The 19534-nt window shown below is 33.2% G+C and overlaps 2 protein-coding genes across 3 annotated transcripts; both read right to left on the bottom strand.

Moving 5' to 3' along the window:
- Nucleotides 1–513: 513 nt before the first annotated feature.
- On the bottom strand, nucleotides 514–2120 carry LOC112421220 (putative nuclease HARBI1). The gene is made up of 3 exons (XM_024781874.2): nucleotides 1471–2120; nucleotides 1151–1376; nucleotides 514–1052 (listed from the first exon to the last, which is right to left on the bottom strand). Exons 2-3 carry the CDS (start codon nucleotides 1251–1253, stop codon nucleotides 607–609), a joined length of 549 nt encoding a protein of 182 aa, XP_024637642.1. The 5' UTR covers nucleotides 1254–1376; nucleotides 1471–2120; the 3' UTR covers nucleotides 514–606.
- Nucleotides 2121–6918: 4798 nt separating this feature from the next.
- On the bottom strand, nucleotides 6919–11559 carry LOC25491853 (NAC domain-containing protein 7). Of its 2 annotated transcripts, XM_013599893.3 has the most exons (4): nucleotides 10859–11559; nucleotides 9791–9971; nucleotides 8933–9204; nucleotides 6920–7981 (listed from the first exon to the last, which is right to left on the bottom strand). In XM_013599893.3, the coding sequence occupies exons 2-4, from the start codon at nucleotides 9948–9950 to the stop codon at nucleotides 7373–7375; spliced, it is 1041 nt and encodes a 346-aa protein (XP_013455347.1). In that variant the 5' UTR covers nucleotides 9951–9971; nucleotides 10859–11559; the 3' UTR covers nucleotides 6920–7372. The 2 variants fall into 2 exon arrangements, with proteins under 2 accessions (XP_039688895.1, XP_013455347.1); XM_039832961.1 differs by lacking the exon at nucleotides 10859–11559 and having other exon boundaries at nucleotides 6919–7981; nucleotides 9791–9969.
- Between the last annotated feature and the right edge of the window lie 7975 nt (nucleotides 11560–19534).

Genomic DNA, 19534 nt, shown 5'->3' with positions numbered 1-19534 from the left:
TTCGGGTGATTGAGTTCCATGAAAATCCACTTAAGCCATGGAACATGTCATGAGCTTCACCAAAATGTGCTTTCAAAGTTTTCAATCTATTCTTTATATGATTCTTCGTGATAGTCGGATCAATCACAGATCTTAAGACTTCAACCACATTATTGTATCATTCTGCTGTCCAACCACCATCGAGCCTATTTCCCTTATGATTCTCTTCACGCAAAGCATTCAACAACGCTTGATCCATGTCATCATTCCATTGCAGAATATCTCTACCGGGATTATCAGACTGTGATGCGGCACCTTTTCCCTTAGACATTGTAGTAGCTACATACAAATTTTAAAAATAGTGACACAATATATATTTGAAATTGATGTATGCATTGTCATATAAAAGTTAACGTATGATAAATTAATTCACAACAATAATAACATGAACAAACTATTAGAAATTACTAGCACACAACACTTAATAGTACATATGTTTACGTCTGAAACATAACAGTGTACAAAATGTAGAATCAAATATAACATAAGCTACACATACGCGCTACAAATGCATTCATATTATACAAAATCATAATATACTAGGAATGTGTTGTATTAATGATGTTATCATATTTCATAGACATTCCACATTCCGACAGCAACATTGTCTCTTATTAAAGTTCCTTGTCTATAGTCCTCATCACGTTGATGTGGGTGAGGTCTTTCGTTCTCATGTTGAGGTAGCTCACGGTCTACTTCGGCAATTAAGGCCTCATCAATATCAAAACCCATTAGGAAGTTATGCAGTATACAACAAGCAAGTACAATGTCAGACATCACTTCAAATGAGTAAAACGGTTCTGCGCCACCAGATAAAATTGAATTTTTTTTTTTTAATACCCCAAAACATCTCTCGATAACATTTCTAAGTGAAGCATGACGGTGGTTGAACAACTCTTTCATATTTTGTGGGCCACGAGCAGAGTATTCCTTCAAGTGATAACGAACACCTCTATACGGTGTGATCACTCCTTTTTTAAGCATAAATCCCGCATCCCCAAGATAATATTTTTCTGCAAAGGTTGTAATATACATTTTAACTCTACATGTTAACGGAGCTAACTATAAATTGAAAGTTTTATTAGTCAAAGAAAAATAATATACTACTGACCTTCGGGAATTCTTAGTGAATCTTCCCTGCTTAAAGCATCTTTCAAAATTCTAGAGTCAGATGCCGTGCCTTCCCACCCCGTTAAAACATATGTAAATTTCATGTCGAAATTACATGTAGCCAAAACATTTTGTGTAATATAGTCTTTTCTTCCACGAAATCGAGGGGCATCTGCTCTTGGGACCTTAACTCGAATATGTGTCCCATCTATAGCTCCAATGCAATCCTTTTTTATTATATAAGTTATTCTATTAGTGATTATTTAAATTAATCATAAATTTTAATAGCATCACATTGAAATAATATAATGGCATAAGTACCTTAAAAAAAAGATAATATCTGTTGTTGTGTAGTATTTGCGGAGGTACATCCCTCCCAGAAGGTTGGACAAGATATTCATCTTCTAATGAGATGATGGCTCGTAAAACATTGTGAAAGTGACGGCTGACAGTTTCACCGGAACGGTGGAAAAAGAATGACACAGTTCGATTTTTCACATTATGACCAATGATGTGTAGAAATTTAGCAACTTGCTCTTCAACTGTGGATCATATTGTATCATTCACAATACCAGTTCCTCTCAATTTATGACACAACAACATGAATGCCTTGGGTCCCATTCGTATTATGTCTCGGCATTTTTCAGTTTCTACTAGTTGTCTCATTAAATCAATACGCCTACGCTCTCTCTCATGACTTCCATCACTAATAGGATTACGAGTCCAACGTGACATTATGTTAAGCATGTGTAAGGCATGGACAATATAACACAATAGGACCACAGAATAAAGATGTTGTTGCCTTTCGAATCGATGTCGAAAATGACTTAAATTTATCATGCCAAGATTAGTCGAAGGTTTTATTTTAGAATGTACTTCTTTTATACCATGAGATTCATCACCAGACTTGTCTTCCTCATTAATAAAAGAATCCATGACACAGATTGGAATGTTAACCTTCAATCAATGTACCTTTGTTCAGACCCATATCAGAATATAAAATCAATTGATGAAACAAATAATTTGACATTAGAAAATCCCTAAATAATTGCCTCACAAATCAAAAGATTTGGAGAATTTAGAATTTAATTTTTAATATTTTGTAACAAACAATCATAAGCAGTGCAATTAAGAGTTGATATATTTAAAGGAAAAAAAACACATATTTACCTTTTAAATGATTTATATGTAGAAATAATTTTTTTAACACTTGATTTATAAGTTAAAGACTCTTGATGCTATACACAAGCTTTCCATAATGCATATTTATCTCCCCTGCAATCTCTATTTTTTTTTTTTTAATTGGCATATATCATTAAAGCCTAACAGAAGAAGTGCAAAAGGCAAAGAAGGATTACAAGAGCCAAAACATGGCCATGATAAAGCTTCGGAAAGGAAGGCATAAGTGAAAGAAAAATAGCAGAACAGCTGCAGATGCCAAACAAAAGTGCAGCACAACTGCTACTGAAACCATAAAAAACAGAATTGCTAACAAACACACCCAAAAACGCGCCCCGGTCAACACAAAACCTCCCTAACTGCTGTCATGCTGCCCAAAACCACACAGCCCCTAAGAAAAACCTGTCAACGCCTCCTCACCAAGCATTCAAAACAAGAATCTAGAGTTCATTTTATTTTTAGATAAACAAATCACTTTATTAAGAAAAACCATTCAGCTTAGCATAAACAGATAGCATCATCACACACATCCCAAACAATTGAAAGAAAAGACACTCATAACCTAAGAACACACAAGATCACTACCTAAATATAATAACACATGACATATGACAAAATATCAACTCCAACTATGCTGCTGTCAGCAAATTGCATAGGACCACTAGAAGGAAAAATCCCCAGCACACTAAAACATGTGATACACATATTCTATGAAGGGTTTGAGACTTGAGAGACCACCTACCTAATCCCCAGCACTACATCACATTTGCATCAAGCTGCCATGACAACCTCTGATAAATCACTCATCACCTAATAACACACCAGAACACTACCTATAACAAATCTTAGGCCTAAAAACATTCATAACCCCATTCTAAGTTTGATAAAAAAAGCCTCAAAAACAACAACAATATCTTGTTTTATGGTGCCTTCCCAACATCCATAATTTACCCAAACTGAAACCACCATGACTTAATATACCCAAACTGAAGGGAAAAATAGTCAAAAAAATAGTTATCTAAATCAGATTTTCTTTGAAACCCAAAACACACAAGTTATTTTTTCTCACTTCATCCCAAAAGCATTCAAAGATAATAAAATGAGGGGAGAAAACATATAAGGAATAAAATTTCATCAAAACAAAATCAATTTCATGCATAGAAGATAATGAAAAAAAACACACTTAATTCAAAATCAAAATTTTCAATAAATAAAGGAATACCCAAATGGAAGGGGAAAAACACAAATGAAAAATAAGAGAGTTAGAATAGTACCTTACACAACAATGGGTTACTGATTGATGGCAAAGAAAAATGGAAGCAGTGCAACGATTTGGATTCAAGTAGATGGCAGAGAAACCATTGAAAGAGAAAACAATGAACTCTCTTCTAGTTTCATGAGAGAAGCTGGAGTATACACACGGGCATATTTACAATATTATTGTATTAGGATTTAGGGGCACTTTTGTCTTTTCGCCCAAAAATTGAGCCCATTCTCCCACTTTCCGTCCAATTGAGCGCGGAAAGGATTTTGGGGTGGGTCCCAGCTAAATCTTTCTTTCCATTACCTTTTTATATTTGTTCCAAACAATGGAAACTCAATCCTTCCATCCTTTTTCCCTCCCTTCACAATCTTTCCTTCTTCTCTCCCTAGAAACAAACAGACCCTAAGTGTTTCTCGAAGTTGAGCACCTATTGTACTCTATTGCTCTTCTATAATTGAAATATTGCTTAGAAAAATTACATAAATATTTTTTTTTGTCAGATAGCATAGTGGTTAGAATTCACCTTATAAGGTGAATAAGTGGGGTGTCCGGGGTTCGAACTCCGACCCCTTCATATAATAGTGCATTATCCTACCAACTGAGCTATGCTCACGGAACACATAAATACTCTTTTATACTATAGAGTACTGTATATGATATCCAATAATCAATAATGAAAATTAAACCTTTTTAGTGATTATTCATCCACCCACTCTTGTAATTCTATATGTTCCTTACTCTCACGGCACCCGCATGCTTGTCTGAATTATTTTTTAAAAGCATATATTCTCATGCTTTCTCTTTCTCTCTCGGTCACGATTTAATAATAACATTTCATCAAGAAAATGCACACGACATGCTTAGTAAGAAACATAGTTCATGAGTGTGTCGTATAGAAACATAATTGCTTAAAAGAGAACAAGACCAACATTGACTTCACAATATTAAAATCTAATATATATAGTTCTCACCTATGCATTTACCACTAAAACTTATCCCTCCCTCATCTCTTGAATACATGAAAAATTCATAGGTTGCTATCTTTTCTATTCATTTCTCTACTTGGCCATTGCAATTCATTTATCTACACCCCTGCAGTTTTAAAATCACTACACTATTTTTTTTTTTTTTGTGAGCATTTGATTGTTTGTATTCTTGCCTATAAACTTTGTTATTATACACCATATGTGTGATGAATTCTTCTTTTTCTTCTTAAGCTTAGTTTCTGAAGCTTATAGTGAGATTTTAATGCAATTCTATGCCTTAGTTTTAAGTTTATTTTTTAAACTTATAGTGAGATAGTAATTGTATCTAATATTGTAGGTTTTTGAACCATTTACTAAGATTTTGAATTTCCAAAACATAATATCAAGAAAAAAAAGAATGCTAATTAGTGTATTTAGAACATTGATTAAGAAAAAAAAATATGTTAAAATTATTTTAAAAGATTTGTAGTCAAACCCTAAAAAGTATAAAAGTGTTTTTTTTATGTAAAAAATTTCTTTTTGGTTTCTTTAACTAATGATCCGTAACACTATTAGTATAAAAAAAAACTGGTGTGATATCATTTTTTTTTAAAGAGTGATATCCTTTTTCTTGGTAATTACTAATTGAGAAATATGTGACTTTTTTTACCCTTATGCTTTTCACACGAAAAAGAATAAATAAATTGAAACATTTACAAGGCTTGGAAGTTACGTTTGTGATCCCAAGCTATCATGGCTACATACTGATTTTCTTACATGATTTTGTGCCACTTGGAATATAGAGCTAACTTCTTGTACTCCCAATTTAAACCCTAGCTATACATATAGGTCATCATTTACTTGCCTTCTAAATCTCACAGACATTAAAAACATATGCAATATATATATATTGCGAAACTTTGCCGCAAAGAATATATATGTGGTGCCACCATTTGTTCTATTGTGTGTAAGTACTGTTTTTTTTTTTATTTTTTTTTATTTTTTTTTATTTTTAGTTTCATCATCAATATTATTATTGTTAATATATGTCATGTCTATATATGAAACACAAAAAAATGACATTTTAGATTAGAAGTTTTTCATATCATTGCTCCTATGATACTTTTTATAAACAACATATATTCTTTCAAACAAAAAAAGAAAAATTAAAAAAATAATACGGACATAAAAAAATAACATGGACATATATTGTTGGGTTAAATATATTTTTGATCCCTATAAATATATCAACTTTTTGTTTTAGTCCCTTTAAAATTTTCCTTCAACTTTTGGTCTATATTTTAAAGTTAATTTTTGTATTTTTTAATGAAATTTTGCAGAAATATGTAGAAAATTGTAAATATCTTTCCCCAAAAAAATTAGAATGTTTTAAAAAAACATAAATTAGATATGAACTTTTAACCGTAAAAAATAAAAAAAATCATATTTAATTTATGTTACGTTAAAAAATTCTAATATTTTTTTTTGAAGATATTCTTATAATATTATAAATTTATATCTGCAAAATTTTATTAAAAAATATGAATTTTACATAAGAGTTTACTTTAAAGAATGAGCCAAAATCAAAAGTGAAGATGAAAAACTTTAGAGGACTAAAAGTTGAAGAAATTTTTTAGAAAGACTAAAACGAGAAGTTGATATATTTATAAGGACAAAACATATTTAACCCAATATTGTTTTACTAAGTTAGCTACAAATTAATGAGATTTGGTAGCATATTAATTTAAATATCTCTCATATAAAAGCTATAATCGCAAAGAATAATATTTAATTATCTCTTTGTCTTAGTATATAAGCTTGATATCGTAAATGGACCATCATTATATGTATACTAATCTTTCTTTCGAAGGAAAGAGTGACTAAAATAAAGTTGCTTGAAGGTGAAGATCAGCAGTACTTGCTATTTTTGTGAAAAAAATAAAATTATCTATCATGATTAACTATCCATTTTAATTCCATTTCATGATCATTCCGATTTACTCTATATGTCCAACGATGAATTTCACATCTGTAACAAAAAATATTCTTTTGAAATTAATGTTATTTTTCGATCTTCAATTTAGTATTGATTAAATTGTTTTCAAATGAGTCACCGTCAGTTGAACTTAAGTGGTAGCAACATTGCATTATATGTATATGGGTCAGGGTTCGAATCTCGAATTTTACATTTATTCACTTAAAACGTGAATTTTTAACCATTCAACTACTCGAGTGATAAAAATTTATTTTCAAATAATGTATCTTATTATTAATATTAATACTATGTATATCCCTATCAATTTTTGATAAGGATAATAGGGTAACATATTACTATTTTCTTTCTTTGATTCGTAATATCCTTTCAATATGTTGAACAAATAAGCATATTTGTTCGTATACAAACCATAGACAAAATGATAAGTAAACAATACAAAATGCTAAATAGACATTCAAAGAAAACAAACATTTATTTTACATAAAATTGTAACACATGCATAGATATAATATGTATCATAAATGTCAATTTATCCAATAAAAACATCGGATATATATAGCTGTTAGATATTGGCTTACATAGCATAGTAATAGAGAGCCATCATGCATAGTAAAATACAATAATAACCCTATGAGAATTTAATTGAATATGCTGGAAGCTATCTAGAGGTACCATAGGAGATATAGAATTTCCACATCAATTGTTATATATAGTTTTGACCATATTAAATTTACTATGTACAAGAATTTAAACAATACTTGCATTCATGTAAATGTTTCAATTTTATAGTTAATAAGTACTCTATAATTAGTGTGTCCATCATATCCAACTTGTGTTTGATGTAGAGGCATTTTCATGAGGCACCATTTCTTGTTTCTCCAAATTTCTGAATTCAATATTGCCATGAAAGATGTTGTTATTATTCTCTTTAGATGCATCATCTTGACTAAGTTGTGAAGCAACAAACTTGTCAAGAACTCTCCAATCAGTAACTTGATCATCATCAACCATACCTTGTTCAACATTGGAATTGTTTCCATACATAGCATGAAAGTTTTGTTGATTACCACTTTGTAAGATTTGTTCTTCTTCTAAGAGCACTGATGAAGGAAACATAGGATTTGAATGATCTATAGAGGTTATGTTTGAAGAAGATTGAACAAGCTTTGGACTCTCTAGAAGTGGAAGATTAAGAAAATGGTCATGAGAAAAGTTTTGGAATGGTAAATTATCTAGCTCTTTTTTGCAAGTATATGATGGTAATTGTTGGTAAATTAAATTGGATTGAGAGGTTTGATTTGGTGAGTCCATATCTTGCATGAATGAAACTTGGTCTTCATACCAACAAGGAGAGTCATGCTCACTCATTTTGCGAATTGTTGTTGTTACTCTTTTCTTGAATACTCTACATACAACCCATCCTTCTTCCTGCTCCAAACCATAGAAAATAACAAATGTTAGTTTATAGAAAGAGTAAAAAAATTTATTCATCAAAATAACAAATGTTAGTCTTCTAAGGCGTAGTACAATGGTATGGATTGAGACATTGAAAGTATTAAGAAGGAAGTTCAAAGTTCGATTGATGTTGCTTTAACACATTCCTCTCGAACCGTACAAATTAACCTATAACATACATTTGTCTATAAAAAAAATCAAGAGTTAACACACATTTATCAATTAGAGCTTTCGATCGACAACAATAACAATTAGGGTTTTGGAAAAAGTTCTAAGACTCTTGGCTTGGACTACATCCTCAAGGTTTATTATGCCTCGTATTTTGTTGTGTATGTCTGCCATATCAATTACGATTTTAACTAATATGATAACAATCATTTTAATTATTTTATGCTCATTACGCAATATATAAGTCTAATATTGGATGACAAAAAAAATCTGAATATATGATTATAAGTGGTGCTCAATTCTCATTTAACAAATCGGTTTTGTAATGGTTGATTAAGAAACAATCCAAAACACTAAGATGATATTTAAGTCTATCCAACATTCAATGGGTTACTCTTTCCCATGTTACCGGAACTAGTCCAACCAAGACACATTCCAAACACCCAACCTTAGGCGTGAGTGGTGTGTGTTGAAGGTCTCGTATTCAATGAGATAAAACATTAAATTATGTTTCTAAGTGATCTATAATCATTTCCTTACAAGTTCCCTTTTTAGGGGTTGAGTTAGGCTCAAAACTCATGGTTTCAAACTTCGACTGCATCGCGTTATGCAACCGCAATATTATGGCTACGACAATTTCTACAACCCCATCAAGCCACAATTAGGGTGTGATTGTAAATCACATTTTAACGCGACAACAACCGTAACATAGAGAATTGAAGTTTTTTCTTTCAAATGCTTAAAGAAATCACTTGCCTGTGGTGTGCCATTTTCATCTGTTTCAAGCCTATACTCATGCATTATCCAATCTGACTTTTGTCCATTGGGAGCTCGACCTTTATAAAACACCAATGTTTTCCTCATTCCTATCAAATTATGCTTACTATAGATTGATTTGTCTCTTCCTGTTGCTTTCCAAAATCCAGCTGCAGTTGCTCTATTTGTTCTTGTACCAGTTGGATACTTCTTATCTTTATGGCTAAAAAAATACCACTCATTTTGTTCTTCTGTTCCTATTCTGCAAATCTCTTTAAATTCAAAAAAGAAAAAAAAAAGTAAATTTAGAAGACAAGTTAACAATATATATATTGATCACAAACTGAGAAAAATCGTCATATTTTGTTAAAAATAAAAAATAAAATTGTCACATAGCAATTGAAATCAGAGACCTGTACTCGTGAGCATAGCTTAGTTGTTAGGGATAATGCATAAACTATGCAAGGTTCAGGATTCAAAACCCGGCCACCACAAAATAAAAAAAAGACCTATTAAGAAACTGGAAAAACGTCAAATCCAGCAATCCACCACTTTCCCTAACTTTAGTGATTGATTACAAAATTCCGTCGCTAAATCTGTCGCTTCAGACTGAAATAATTTGATACTGAAGCGGTCACTAAATAGTAAACTTTTTTTTGGGACTGCAATATAAGTGGGGTGTCCAGGGTTCGAATCTCGACCCCTGCATATACTATGCTATGTCCATGCCAACTGAACTACGCATATGGGTATGCATATTGACAGTATTTATGTGCACTTTGGAGTAATATCAAAGTTTGGAGCATAATGGAAACAACAACGGTAACTGCAATTTTGAAACAATGTTATATCTTATACCTTCAAGATCCCATGGTTCAATTTTGTAAAGGTCAACATCTTTTATGACATCAAGATCAATCCTTCTTGAAGCAATTTTCTTCCTAAGGTAGTAATCCACAAGTTCTTCATCTGTGGGATGGAACCTAAAACCCGGGGGAACATGAGAAAAAGTATTCATATTCTCCTCTCTTTTATAATCCTGCAAACATATATATCAAATTAGAAAAGTTAATAGGAAAATCAATGAATAAAGTGATATTTGGCCAAATTAATTAAGCGTAGATCAAATAGACTTTGGCTTTATATGATCATTTTCAAATCATTTATCAGTGTATTATGATTGAAATACATCTTTCTCTTTAAAATATTTTTTTGATTGTTGAATGAAAAAAAAAAAGGATTATTAAAGCTATAAAGTCATAAAGCCTAATTTTCATAAAAGAAATAAATGCAAACTCACTAAATTTTATAAAACTCACCTTACAATTTCTTACAAGAATTTAAAGAATGTCAAATAGTGGGATGAAAACATAGAATTAACTAATATTTGCAATCCAATATTGTTTCATGATATATGACATATATACATGGAGAAAAAGCATGAACATGATGATTATGCATGTGGAATGTTTACATAGTCAACACACATGTGATAAGACATGCACAATACTTACTAGTACTAGATGAACATACAAGTGATTACTACTCATTGTGATTCCCACTTATTTATCACCATGCTTTTAAAGGATATATAAAAAAGTTCATGCATCAACCTTATTTTGTCTACCATTATTCTTAAGAAAAATTTGAACTTAGGGTTTTTAGCGAATGTGGAAGATTCAAATTAATGAAAAATCTTTATTTTTTTTTACTTTCCTGTCTTTCTTTTTTATGTTGAAATTTCTTTTTTCAAGATCTACAATGAAAAATCTCTCTTGAAAAATTTGGAAAAATATATACAAATGACTAAAAAAACTTAGTAAGCAAAATTAGATAAGAAGATAAATATATATCATTAATCATTTCATAAATTAATTTAGTGAAATAATTAGAGGATAAAATGTGTTAAGATTTCAGAGAGCTCACAGATCAAGCAATAGCTTCCTCCAAAAAGTGTCAAGAGTCAAGTTTCAGATCTTCCTCCAAAAATTAGTTGATGTATAAACTGAGATGAGAGATGTGTATATAGTTCAAAGATATAAAGAGAACTTCTTAAATCAGACAAAGATTTTCAAAGTACCAAGAAAAAGTTCAAACAATAACCAACCAAGATATAATTAATATAGTCAAAGGAAAAGGTGTTTGGGAATTGAACCCTGTCAACTTTTTTTGTCTGTTTCTTGTCTGATCAGATCCCAAGAAAAACACAACAATGTTATTAGAACAAAAAAGTGCAAAGACTGAAAATGAGACACAGAAACAAGAAGAAAAGAAGAGAAAGCACAAGCATGTAGGGTTAATTAAATAAGAAGATAAAACAAAACCCTATAATGATAGTTTTCTTTGTTTTCTCGCAAAAACAATCTCTTCTATTTGAACATCACCTAGGTTACTGTTGGTTGAGCTGAATTGGTGGAAAAGCTTTATGAGAGAAAGGTGCTGAAAATATGGCAGAGATGATGGAAAGGGAAATGGTTAGTTCTCTATTGCTACCTCTACCTGCAACTGATTGAGACTCCAATGAACAACAACAAAGTGAAGAAGAAAATCAAGGTTTTTTTTTTTCTCTCTCTCTAGAAGTGTCTTTTTCTATATTTGAAAACTTCTCATACAAGACCTATAGAGAGAGTAGAAATAGGGAAAGAACTAAGAACATAGACCAATCACCAATCACAAAGAGATACATAAAATATATGAAGCATGGTAATTAAATACAACAATAAAACGTTTGTTAAATGAGTTTAGATATCACTCGGTCACTCTTAAAAGGTAGCTGATAAGGCTCGGGTGTCCAACCATATATATACATCCAATGACTCGAGAATCTTAATGGAAGACTTCAATTCAACTTCGATACTCACACAGCCCACTTGGGTTGGTCGGTGGTATTGGTTTGGGACCTAAGAGTTTTATCTTTCTCAAGATCTCAGATTCGATTCTCTCCGCTGACAATTTAGGTGGACTAATTTAGTTTTTTTAAAAAAAAAACTTTAATACTCACACTTTGGCATGGGATTGGGTTTATTTCCAACATTGTCACCATCAACTAGTATTCCATACCATGTTAAATACGCTTAGATAAATTGTATCTATGACTCTCACGTTAGACTTGAGTGAAAAGTTGTATTAGAGTCTCACATTGTCAACGTTTTCAGACACTTAGATGTGTATATGTGTTTTGCACCCTCAACATTTGAGTTAGCCTTTCAAAGTATAATTCAAGCCTATTTAAACCGTCAATACTGATAATTATTTAAGTAAATGAAATATTGACTATAACTATATGTGTCGATATCATGTCGATGATGGATACCAACACATGTCCTGCACCAAATATGCCTTAAATCTAAAATGTTGACATTCCATATCATAAAATAATATACCTAAAATAGTAAACAAATTTCAAAGGGTGTTATTGGTGGTGACGTAATAGAACAGCTAACTCTTTAGCACCCTTACTTTTTACAAAAAAGTGCCAACCCTAACACATACAGATGAGGCATGGTGGCCCATTTAGGACCCCTACTCTATTCTTAGTCCCTACCATTTTCCACCATCTGCAATTCTCTGAACTGTAATTAAGTTGTTATGATGATCTTTGGGAAGTGACATTGGATCTCGTGGATGTTCTATGGTCCTTATATGCCAAATATTGAAAAGCTTGTTCATGGCTTCTCTTCTTTGTCCCTTTCTTATTAGTTTTGTATCGTTAGTGATGGTTGTTCAGCTTATAATTAGACTAATGATATAATTAGTTCTTGCAGGCCTTGCATTTCATCTCAAAGTATAATTACGGTAATTTTAACCATCATCTTAGCTAATTAGAACATTCTTTCACTAAGAAAAATTAGTGGTTAATATACCGACTAAACCCATTTAAGTTGGTCTGGTGGTATGAACTTGAGACCCAGGAGTGTACTCCTGCTCAACATTTCAGACTCAATTACTCAATATCAATTTAGGTGAGTTAATTTAACTTCTTAAAAAAAATTATATACTAACTAAGAATGTCAAGTCGGTTTTTAATTTGACTTTTAGTAGTAATTATTTTACTTGAGAGTTTCACTGTGTATGTGCACTCAAAAACGAATATCACACACTTAAAAATATAATAGACACATGCAAGAAATGCAAACATATAGAAGTACCTAACTCCACAATTAATGTTTCTTTTGACAATATATAGGATGACACTACCTCTAATAATTGCCTTACAGTAATAAAAGTGGAAAAATAATGCCCTAATGTTATAATTAGTTCATTTGCGCAACTCCAAGCAATACATGAGTACTAAATGAATTATTTAAACCAAACACTTTCTCAAAGTCCATCTAGTACAATTACTTTGTGTTGGAGAAAGTAATAATCAAAAGAAGTATAACACCAGAGCAACAAACGTCAAGTATATATTGTCTCCTTATTACAATGACTCGGGTACTACAATACAATGACTGTTGTTATCACTATCTATTGATGGAAGTGAAACACCTAAATAGTATTGATATGAATAGCTTTTCTTTTTGTTACATTGATATGAATAGCTTTGAAATAAGGCGCCTTCTATGGTGGGAGAGCTTAATAGATCTCCCACGTGAGTGAGTGAAAAAGCAGCAAATGCATCGTACACCCTCCCACACCTTATCAATTTCTGTTCTCTCTTCTTTCTAACTCCTTCAACTTCTCTCCCTGATTTTTCTCCAGCAACACATGGAAATGTTTTTCGAACACAGTTCTCAACATAACCATTTTATATCAATTACTGCATTATTTTTTCAGAATTTTTCTAGTTCTTAAGTTTCAGCCAAAAATCTTTTAACTTTTTCACTGCTGGAATAAGAAACGGTTCTTCAAGAGAACCATGGATCTAAACTTCAGATGAATACCCATTATATATATTATCAAATAAGCAATTGTTTCTTCAAGAGAAGTATGAATCTGAACTTTACTAGAAAGTACCAGTAGGGTAATTTGACAATAAATTTCAAATTCAATTGAAATGTTCAAAGAAATTTCCATAGTTATAATAAAAAAAATGTTTGAAATTCAATTCAACAACTTCAACCGAAAGTAACTATAAAAAAAATTAGACACAAAAATGTTTCCTTTTCTTCAATTGATGAATGAGCAATAAAGGTCTACAATGATAATGGCGACAAAGATGTTTTTAGATTTGTTTCTTAGCTTATAGCATAATGATTTTTTCCATAAATTTTCAACTGTGCAAAGATGGAAGATGATTATTTCTACAAGGGTGGATTTGGACAAGGGAAGAACCAAGAGGAGAGAGAATAGAAAACGTGAGATGAAACAAAATGTATTTAGTGTTGTTAGAGTATGATAGTAATCATAGAGCTTTCACTATCCAACGGCTGAAAATAAATATTTTTACTCTCCCACGGTGAGAGACCTATCAAGCTCTCCCACCCTAGCCTTGGCCTTGAATATCTCACAATCTACTAATGAAACACAAAAATCATAGAAATCTTGTATGCCCAGTATTAGTACTAAGAGGATTCCCTCGAGTATATGATGCGGCGTTTAGGCTTTAACGTCAGGTGGTGTAGGTGGATCCGTGCCTGTGTTTCTTGTGGTAGTCTCTCTGTCTTAGTGAATGGGTGCCCGACTGAGGAGGTTAATATCCATAGAGGGCTTAAGCAAGGGGATCCGCTAGCCCCGTTCCTTTTCCTGTTAGTGGTGGAGGGCCTAAGCGGTTTGGTCCGATCTGCTGAAGCGATGAGATAAAACCGCAAGTGCACGGTCTTACCGAAGTAGTAATAAAAGTATCGTTCCGACAGGGAGTTATGAATTCAGTTAACTTTTAACAATGATTAGATAGAAAGTTTAGAAGGTAGAAAGTTGTATTTTTAATTGAAAGAAAATAAAAGAAAAGGAAAGATAAAAGCCTTGGGATTATTGGTTCATCTAAATGACAAGTCCTTAACAAACCAAACTATAAGCTTATAACTTTATGTTAGACCTAATTTCTCAAGACAGTTTCTCTTTTGTTCCTCTAGCAACCAAGCCTATTTCGCTGACTTGATTACTATTAGATTTTGGTTCCTCTAATAACCAAGCCTATTTCGCTGACTTGATCATTATTAGTTCCCTTGAAGATCGAAACTATATGTCTCAAAGATTTCAAAGACTATTTCGCTGCCTTTGAAATCCTTGTCTAAATTCACTTGTTCGAATATCAAAGCTCCACTTTCGTTTTATGAATTGATATTTGAGATGATGGATAAACAATTATCAAACCCTCCACTTTCGTTTCCACAGTTTGATAATGGTTGATCCATGTTAAAGCGGTGAATTTAGATAAGAAATTAGGGTTACATAAGATTAAGGCTTAGAGCTTGGTTTGATTAGGATTATGTCATTTAGACTTATCCAACAATCCCAAGACAAAGAGAAGTCTACTCACTAACATTCATTGTAGACATAGAGAAGAAGAGAGAAAACATAAAAGTAAATAACAAGAAAGTAAAGGTGAACTTTAATTAGAAAGACAATTGTCACATATTGCATTCCAAGAAAAGATGAATATTTGTGATGGCTAGCTACTCTATTTATAGTTTACATTCGACTTAAAATCTAAGCAATCACTAGAATGTTCCACAACGAAACTAAAACAGAGTAGCTTAAAATCTAAGCAAAAGTAGCAAAAGTTGTTCAGGGAGGTGGCACGGCCGTGCCAACCTTAGCACGGGCCGTGCCAAGCTTCTAACTTTAGGGAGATATATTTTTGTCTCTGAATCTTCATATTTTCGTACCGAATCAGCTCCAAAACCCCTTTCTTTTGCTCCAAGACTCAATCCATCAAATATTCGTTTCTGAAATATAACAATATGCAATTGTAGTAAAATAGCTCGAAAAGGAAATAATACTAATATAAAATAAACTTAAATCTAATTAAAACTAAACTAAATAACATATAAAAATATATAATAAATGACTCATCATGAAGCTAGGGGTTTGTACAATGGCTTCAAAGTGGGAAACTTTGGTCTGTCTATCTCTCATCTTCAATATGCAGATGATACCTTATTTTTGGGGCAAGCTATTATGGCAAACTTGTGGTCTTTAAAGACCATCATGCGTTGTTTTGAGCTGGCTTCTGGGCTTAAGGTCAACTTCGCCAAGAGTTATGTTATGGGGGTGAATGTGGGGAGCGATTTTCTTGCACTGGCGGAGCGTTTCCTTTATTGTCGGGTGGGTAGTGTTCCGTTCATTTATCTTGGCCTGTCTATTGGTGCTAACTCTCACCTTGAGATAACTTGGCAACCCTCCTCTAGTTATTGGAGAGAAGGCTGGGATCATGGGGTAATAAGTATATTAGCCTAGGTGGTAGGGTGGTCCTCCTTAAGGCCTACCACCGAGATGAGGAGAAGGATCGCAACGACCATAACGGGCATGGATAATATCTTTCAAAATACCCCCATCCCCCACAAGATACCGCCACCGCCACTTGGCTAGAAGGGCGAGGTTAACTTGACAAAGATTCTTAACCCAAAGCCCACCCTCATGCTTCGGCTTGAAAACCACCCACCACGACACCTAAGGAATGATTCTACTCCGCTTAATCCCTCACCAAAGAAAATCCCTTTGAAGACGAACAATACGCTTCCACACCAAATACTTATTACCTCAGGCTAATATACTTATTACCCCAGGATCCCAGCCTTCTCTCTAGGGTAGTTAGGGATGGCCTTTCGACCCACTTCTGGCACGATATGTGGTGTGGGGAGGTTCTCCTTAGAGTTAGGTTTAGTCGGCTTTTTCGTTTATCTCTTCATCCTGGTGGTAGAGTGGGGGACCTTGGAGTGTGGGAGGTGAGTGTTTGGGTTTGGGACCTTAGGTGGAGGATGCCTCTGTTTGTCTAGGAGCTTAATATCCTCAATGAGTTACTCGTGGTCGTGTCTAGGAAGACTCGTGTTAAAACCTTAGCCCCGAGGGTAGGTATTCGGTGAAGTCGACCTATTCTTTTCTTCTTTGTCATCTGCCAACATTTTGTTCCCCTGAGGATGTTATCCTGCAGGCGGTCTCTCGAGTTTGGAAGTCTCGGGCACCTTCTAAAGTGGTTGCTTTCTCTTGGAAGCTTATCCTGGATAGGATTCCGTCCAAGCGCGATATCCCGCTCCTGGAGGGGGGCCGAGGATGTGCCCTCTATGAGGCGCCGTCTGAATCGTCTCTGCACATGTTCCTCGAGTTTCCCTTGGTCTTTCTGGTGTGGTATGATGTAGCTAGGTGGTTGGGGGGGGGGAGCTTGTGATTCCCCTAGGTCTTTCCTAGTTGTTCCTTTATTTTATGGGCTTAGGAGGGGGAAAGAGAGTTAGGATAGGTTTGCTTCTGGTTTGGCATTTTGTTATCTGGACCATTTGGACTTCCCGGAATGACCTTATTTTTTCTGGCGACGCCCTCAGAGAGGATCTTATGGTGGAGAGAGCTAAACTCTTACTTTGGAAGTGGTTCCTGACTAAGTATCATGCTAGTCCCTGCTCCTATTACCAGTTAGAGGTGCAGTCCGTCCTGTGTTGGCTTCGGTAGTGGTTTGTAGGGGGTTTCTCCTAGGGTTGCTGGGGTTAAGGTGGGAGTTCTCTGTCTCCTCCCTTCCGGCCTGGCTTCTTAGGATCCTCCTTTTTCTCTTTCGTCCTTGCAGGTGTTTGGGTGGAGTGGGGTTGCTGCTTTTTGGCCTGGTTTTTTGGGTTGTTGTTGTTAGGGGTGCCTTTTTGGTCTTCTCTCATCACTTTTTGTTGGACTTGTGAGTTGTCCTTGGGGTGTTTTTCTGTTTTTCGGGCGTCTGCGGACTGCGTTTTGGTGTTCTTGTATAGTTACTTCATTTAATTAAAAAAAAGTACTAAGAGGATTCCATAGGTCCATGTCAAATGTAATCGAAAGATATAATTGTATATTGTTTTTTAGGAGTCATCACAATGATAGAAATAGTTGACAAATGGTACAAATTTGTAGACTATTCTAAATTAGGCTATTTTAGCAAAGCCTACCCCTAGTAGATATTTTTAGAATGAGCAATGTTATTTGTACAACCAAAATTCAACAACTAATACAACAACCTTTAATATTGTGAGGAACATGCAAATCAAAATCACTAAAAAAAATATTAAAAAATAGCAAAGAAGTTGTTGGTTGTACAAAAATGATGTTCATATATCATTCCTCTTTAAAAATGATGTAAAATACATCAGTGTATAACCTTCTTCCTAGAACTCTCCAGAGAACATGTAACCAACATGTCAAGTCCATAAATAGGCTACTTGCTATCCATTTTAGAGTAAGGCACAAGCTAGCAATCTTCTAACACAACAAAGTATGCTACTCTTGTTCAAGTTAATATAATTCCAAGTTATCCACAAATTCCATTTTCACTACTTCAACTATTTTTACTAAACTAATCCTTACTATCCATTTCTTAAAAACCAACAATAGTATCAAAGTTACGTTTGGTCATATATAATGCATAGAAAATCTATCCACCTATTTCCAACCAAACCCTCCTTATATTGTAACGCCCTCTTTGAATTATTTGATTTATTTGATTGTTTTAATAGGTTTAGAATATATTTATATGATTATGTGATATATTAAGTGGCTTATTTTAGTATTTAATAGAATAAGATTTGAAATTAAAATAAATATTGAGATGAGGGGCTGTTTTGTGAATTTAGAGAGTTTTGTGGAATTAGAGGAAATAAGATAAAATAGATGGGAAGTGATAAATAGGAGAAACTAGGTTTAGAATTATTTTCACGTACAACCAGTTTTGGAGAAAAGGGAGAACAAGAGGAGAGAAGAACCAAGAGAGAGCTGCTGATCGATTTTCTTAAGGTAAGGGTGGGACTAACATTCAATCTTCTTAAGCCCATGATTCTGATAATTAGATTTAACATGTTGGAGGTTTAGTTTTGAGAATTGGAGAATTAGGTTAAAAGTGAGGAATTGATGATTAGATGATGAAAAAGTGTTAAATTGATGTAGAAAGTGTTTACAGACATTAGATAATCCATAGGGTGATGTTTAGAATCAATTTTAAGCTTTGAACCATGAGATTAAGTGGATTTTCGTAAAAATATACATTCTGCCCGAGCATGCATTCATCGCTCGCCATAGCGGTGGTGTACTCTTTACGTTGTCGTATTATAAGAGGTGGTATACTCTCACGTAGTTGTATTTTCATATTGACGTTGTCGTCGTCGAATCATTGAAGTTGTTGTTGATGACAAACCATGGAATATTTATGTTGTTGTTTATATTATTATAAGATGATAAATATGTTGTTGTTTATATTATTATGAGATGACGATTATGTTGTTGTTTATATTATTATGAGATAATGATTATGTTGTTGTTTATATTTGTTATGAGTTAATGATGACTATAAGTGGATTGGACTATTAATGAAGCACTATATGAAGAATTACTATTATTAATTAACAATGTTTATGTTGTTAAATTTAATTGTTGAATTATATGCTTAATATTATTGTTTGTTTCTTAAAAGATAATTCTGCTAAAGACGAATGAGAAGATTCTCTAATCACCGTTAATCATCTGAATCACAAACTTAATCTTGCATTGGGCCGGGCA

This window comes from Medicago truncatula, chromosome 4 (genome assembly GCF_003473485.1).
Source record: "Medicago truncatula cultivar Jemalong A17 chromosome 4, MtrunA17r5.0-ANR, whole genome shotgun sequence".
Lineage (NCBI taxonomy): Eukaryota > Viridiplantae > Streptophyta > Magnoliopsida > Fabales > Fabaceae > Medicago > Medicago truncatula.
The sequence above is the reverse complement of the archived record's forward strand: the minus strand, read 5'-3'. Positions and strand labels throughout refer to the sequence as shown.

Excerpts from the sequence above, each read along its gene's own strand:
- LOC112421220 (XM_024781874.2), bottom strand. The coding sequence starts at position 1,253 with ATGAAATTTACATATGTTTTAACGGGGTGGGAAGGCACGGCATCTGAC. Across the intron at positions 1,053-1,150 it reads TTCACTAAGAATTCCCGAAG|AAAAATATTATCTTGGGGAT; the intron begins GTCAGTAGTATA and ends CAACCTTTGCAG.
- LOC25491853 (XM_013599893.3), bottom strand. The coding sequence starts at position 9,950 with ATGAATACTTTTTCTCATGTTCCCCCGGGTTTTAGGTTCCATCCCACA. Across the intron at positions 9,205-9,790 it reads TGAACCATGGGATCTTGAAG|AGATTTGCAGAATAGGAACA; the intron begins GTATAAGATATA and ends TTGAATTTAAAG. Across the intron at positions 7,982-8,932 it reads ATGAAAATGGCACACCACAG|GAAGAAGGATGGGTTGTATG; the intron begins GCAAGTGATTTC and ends GGTTTGGAGCAG.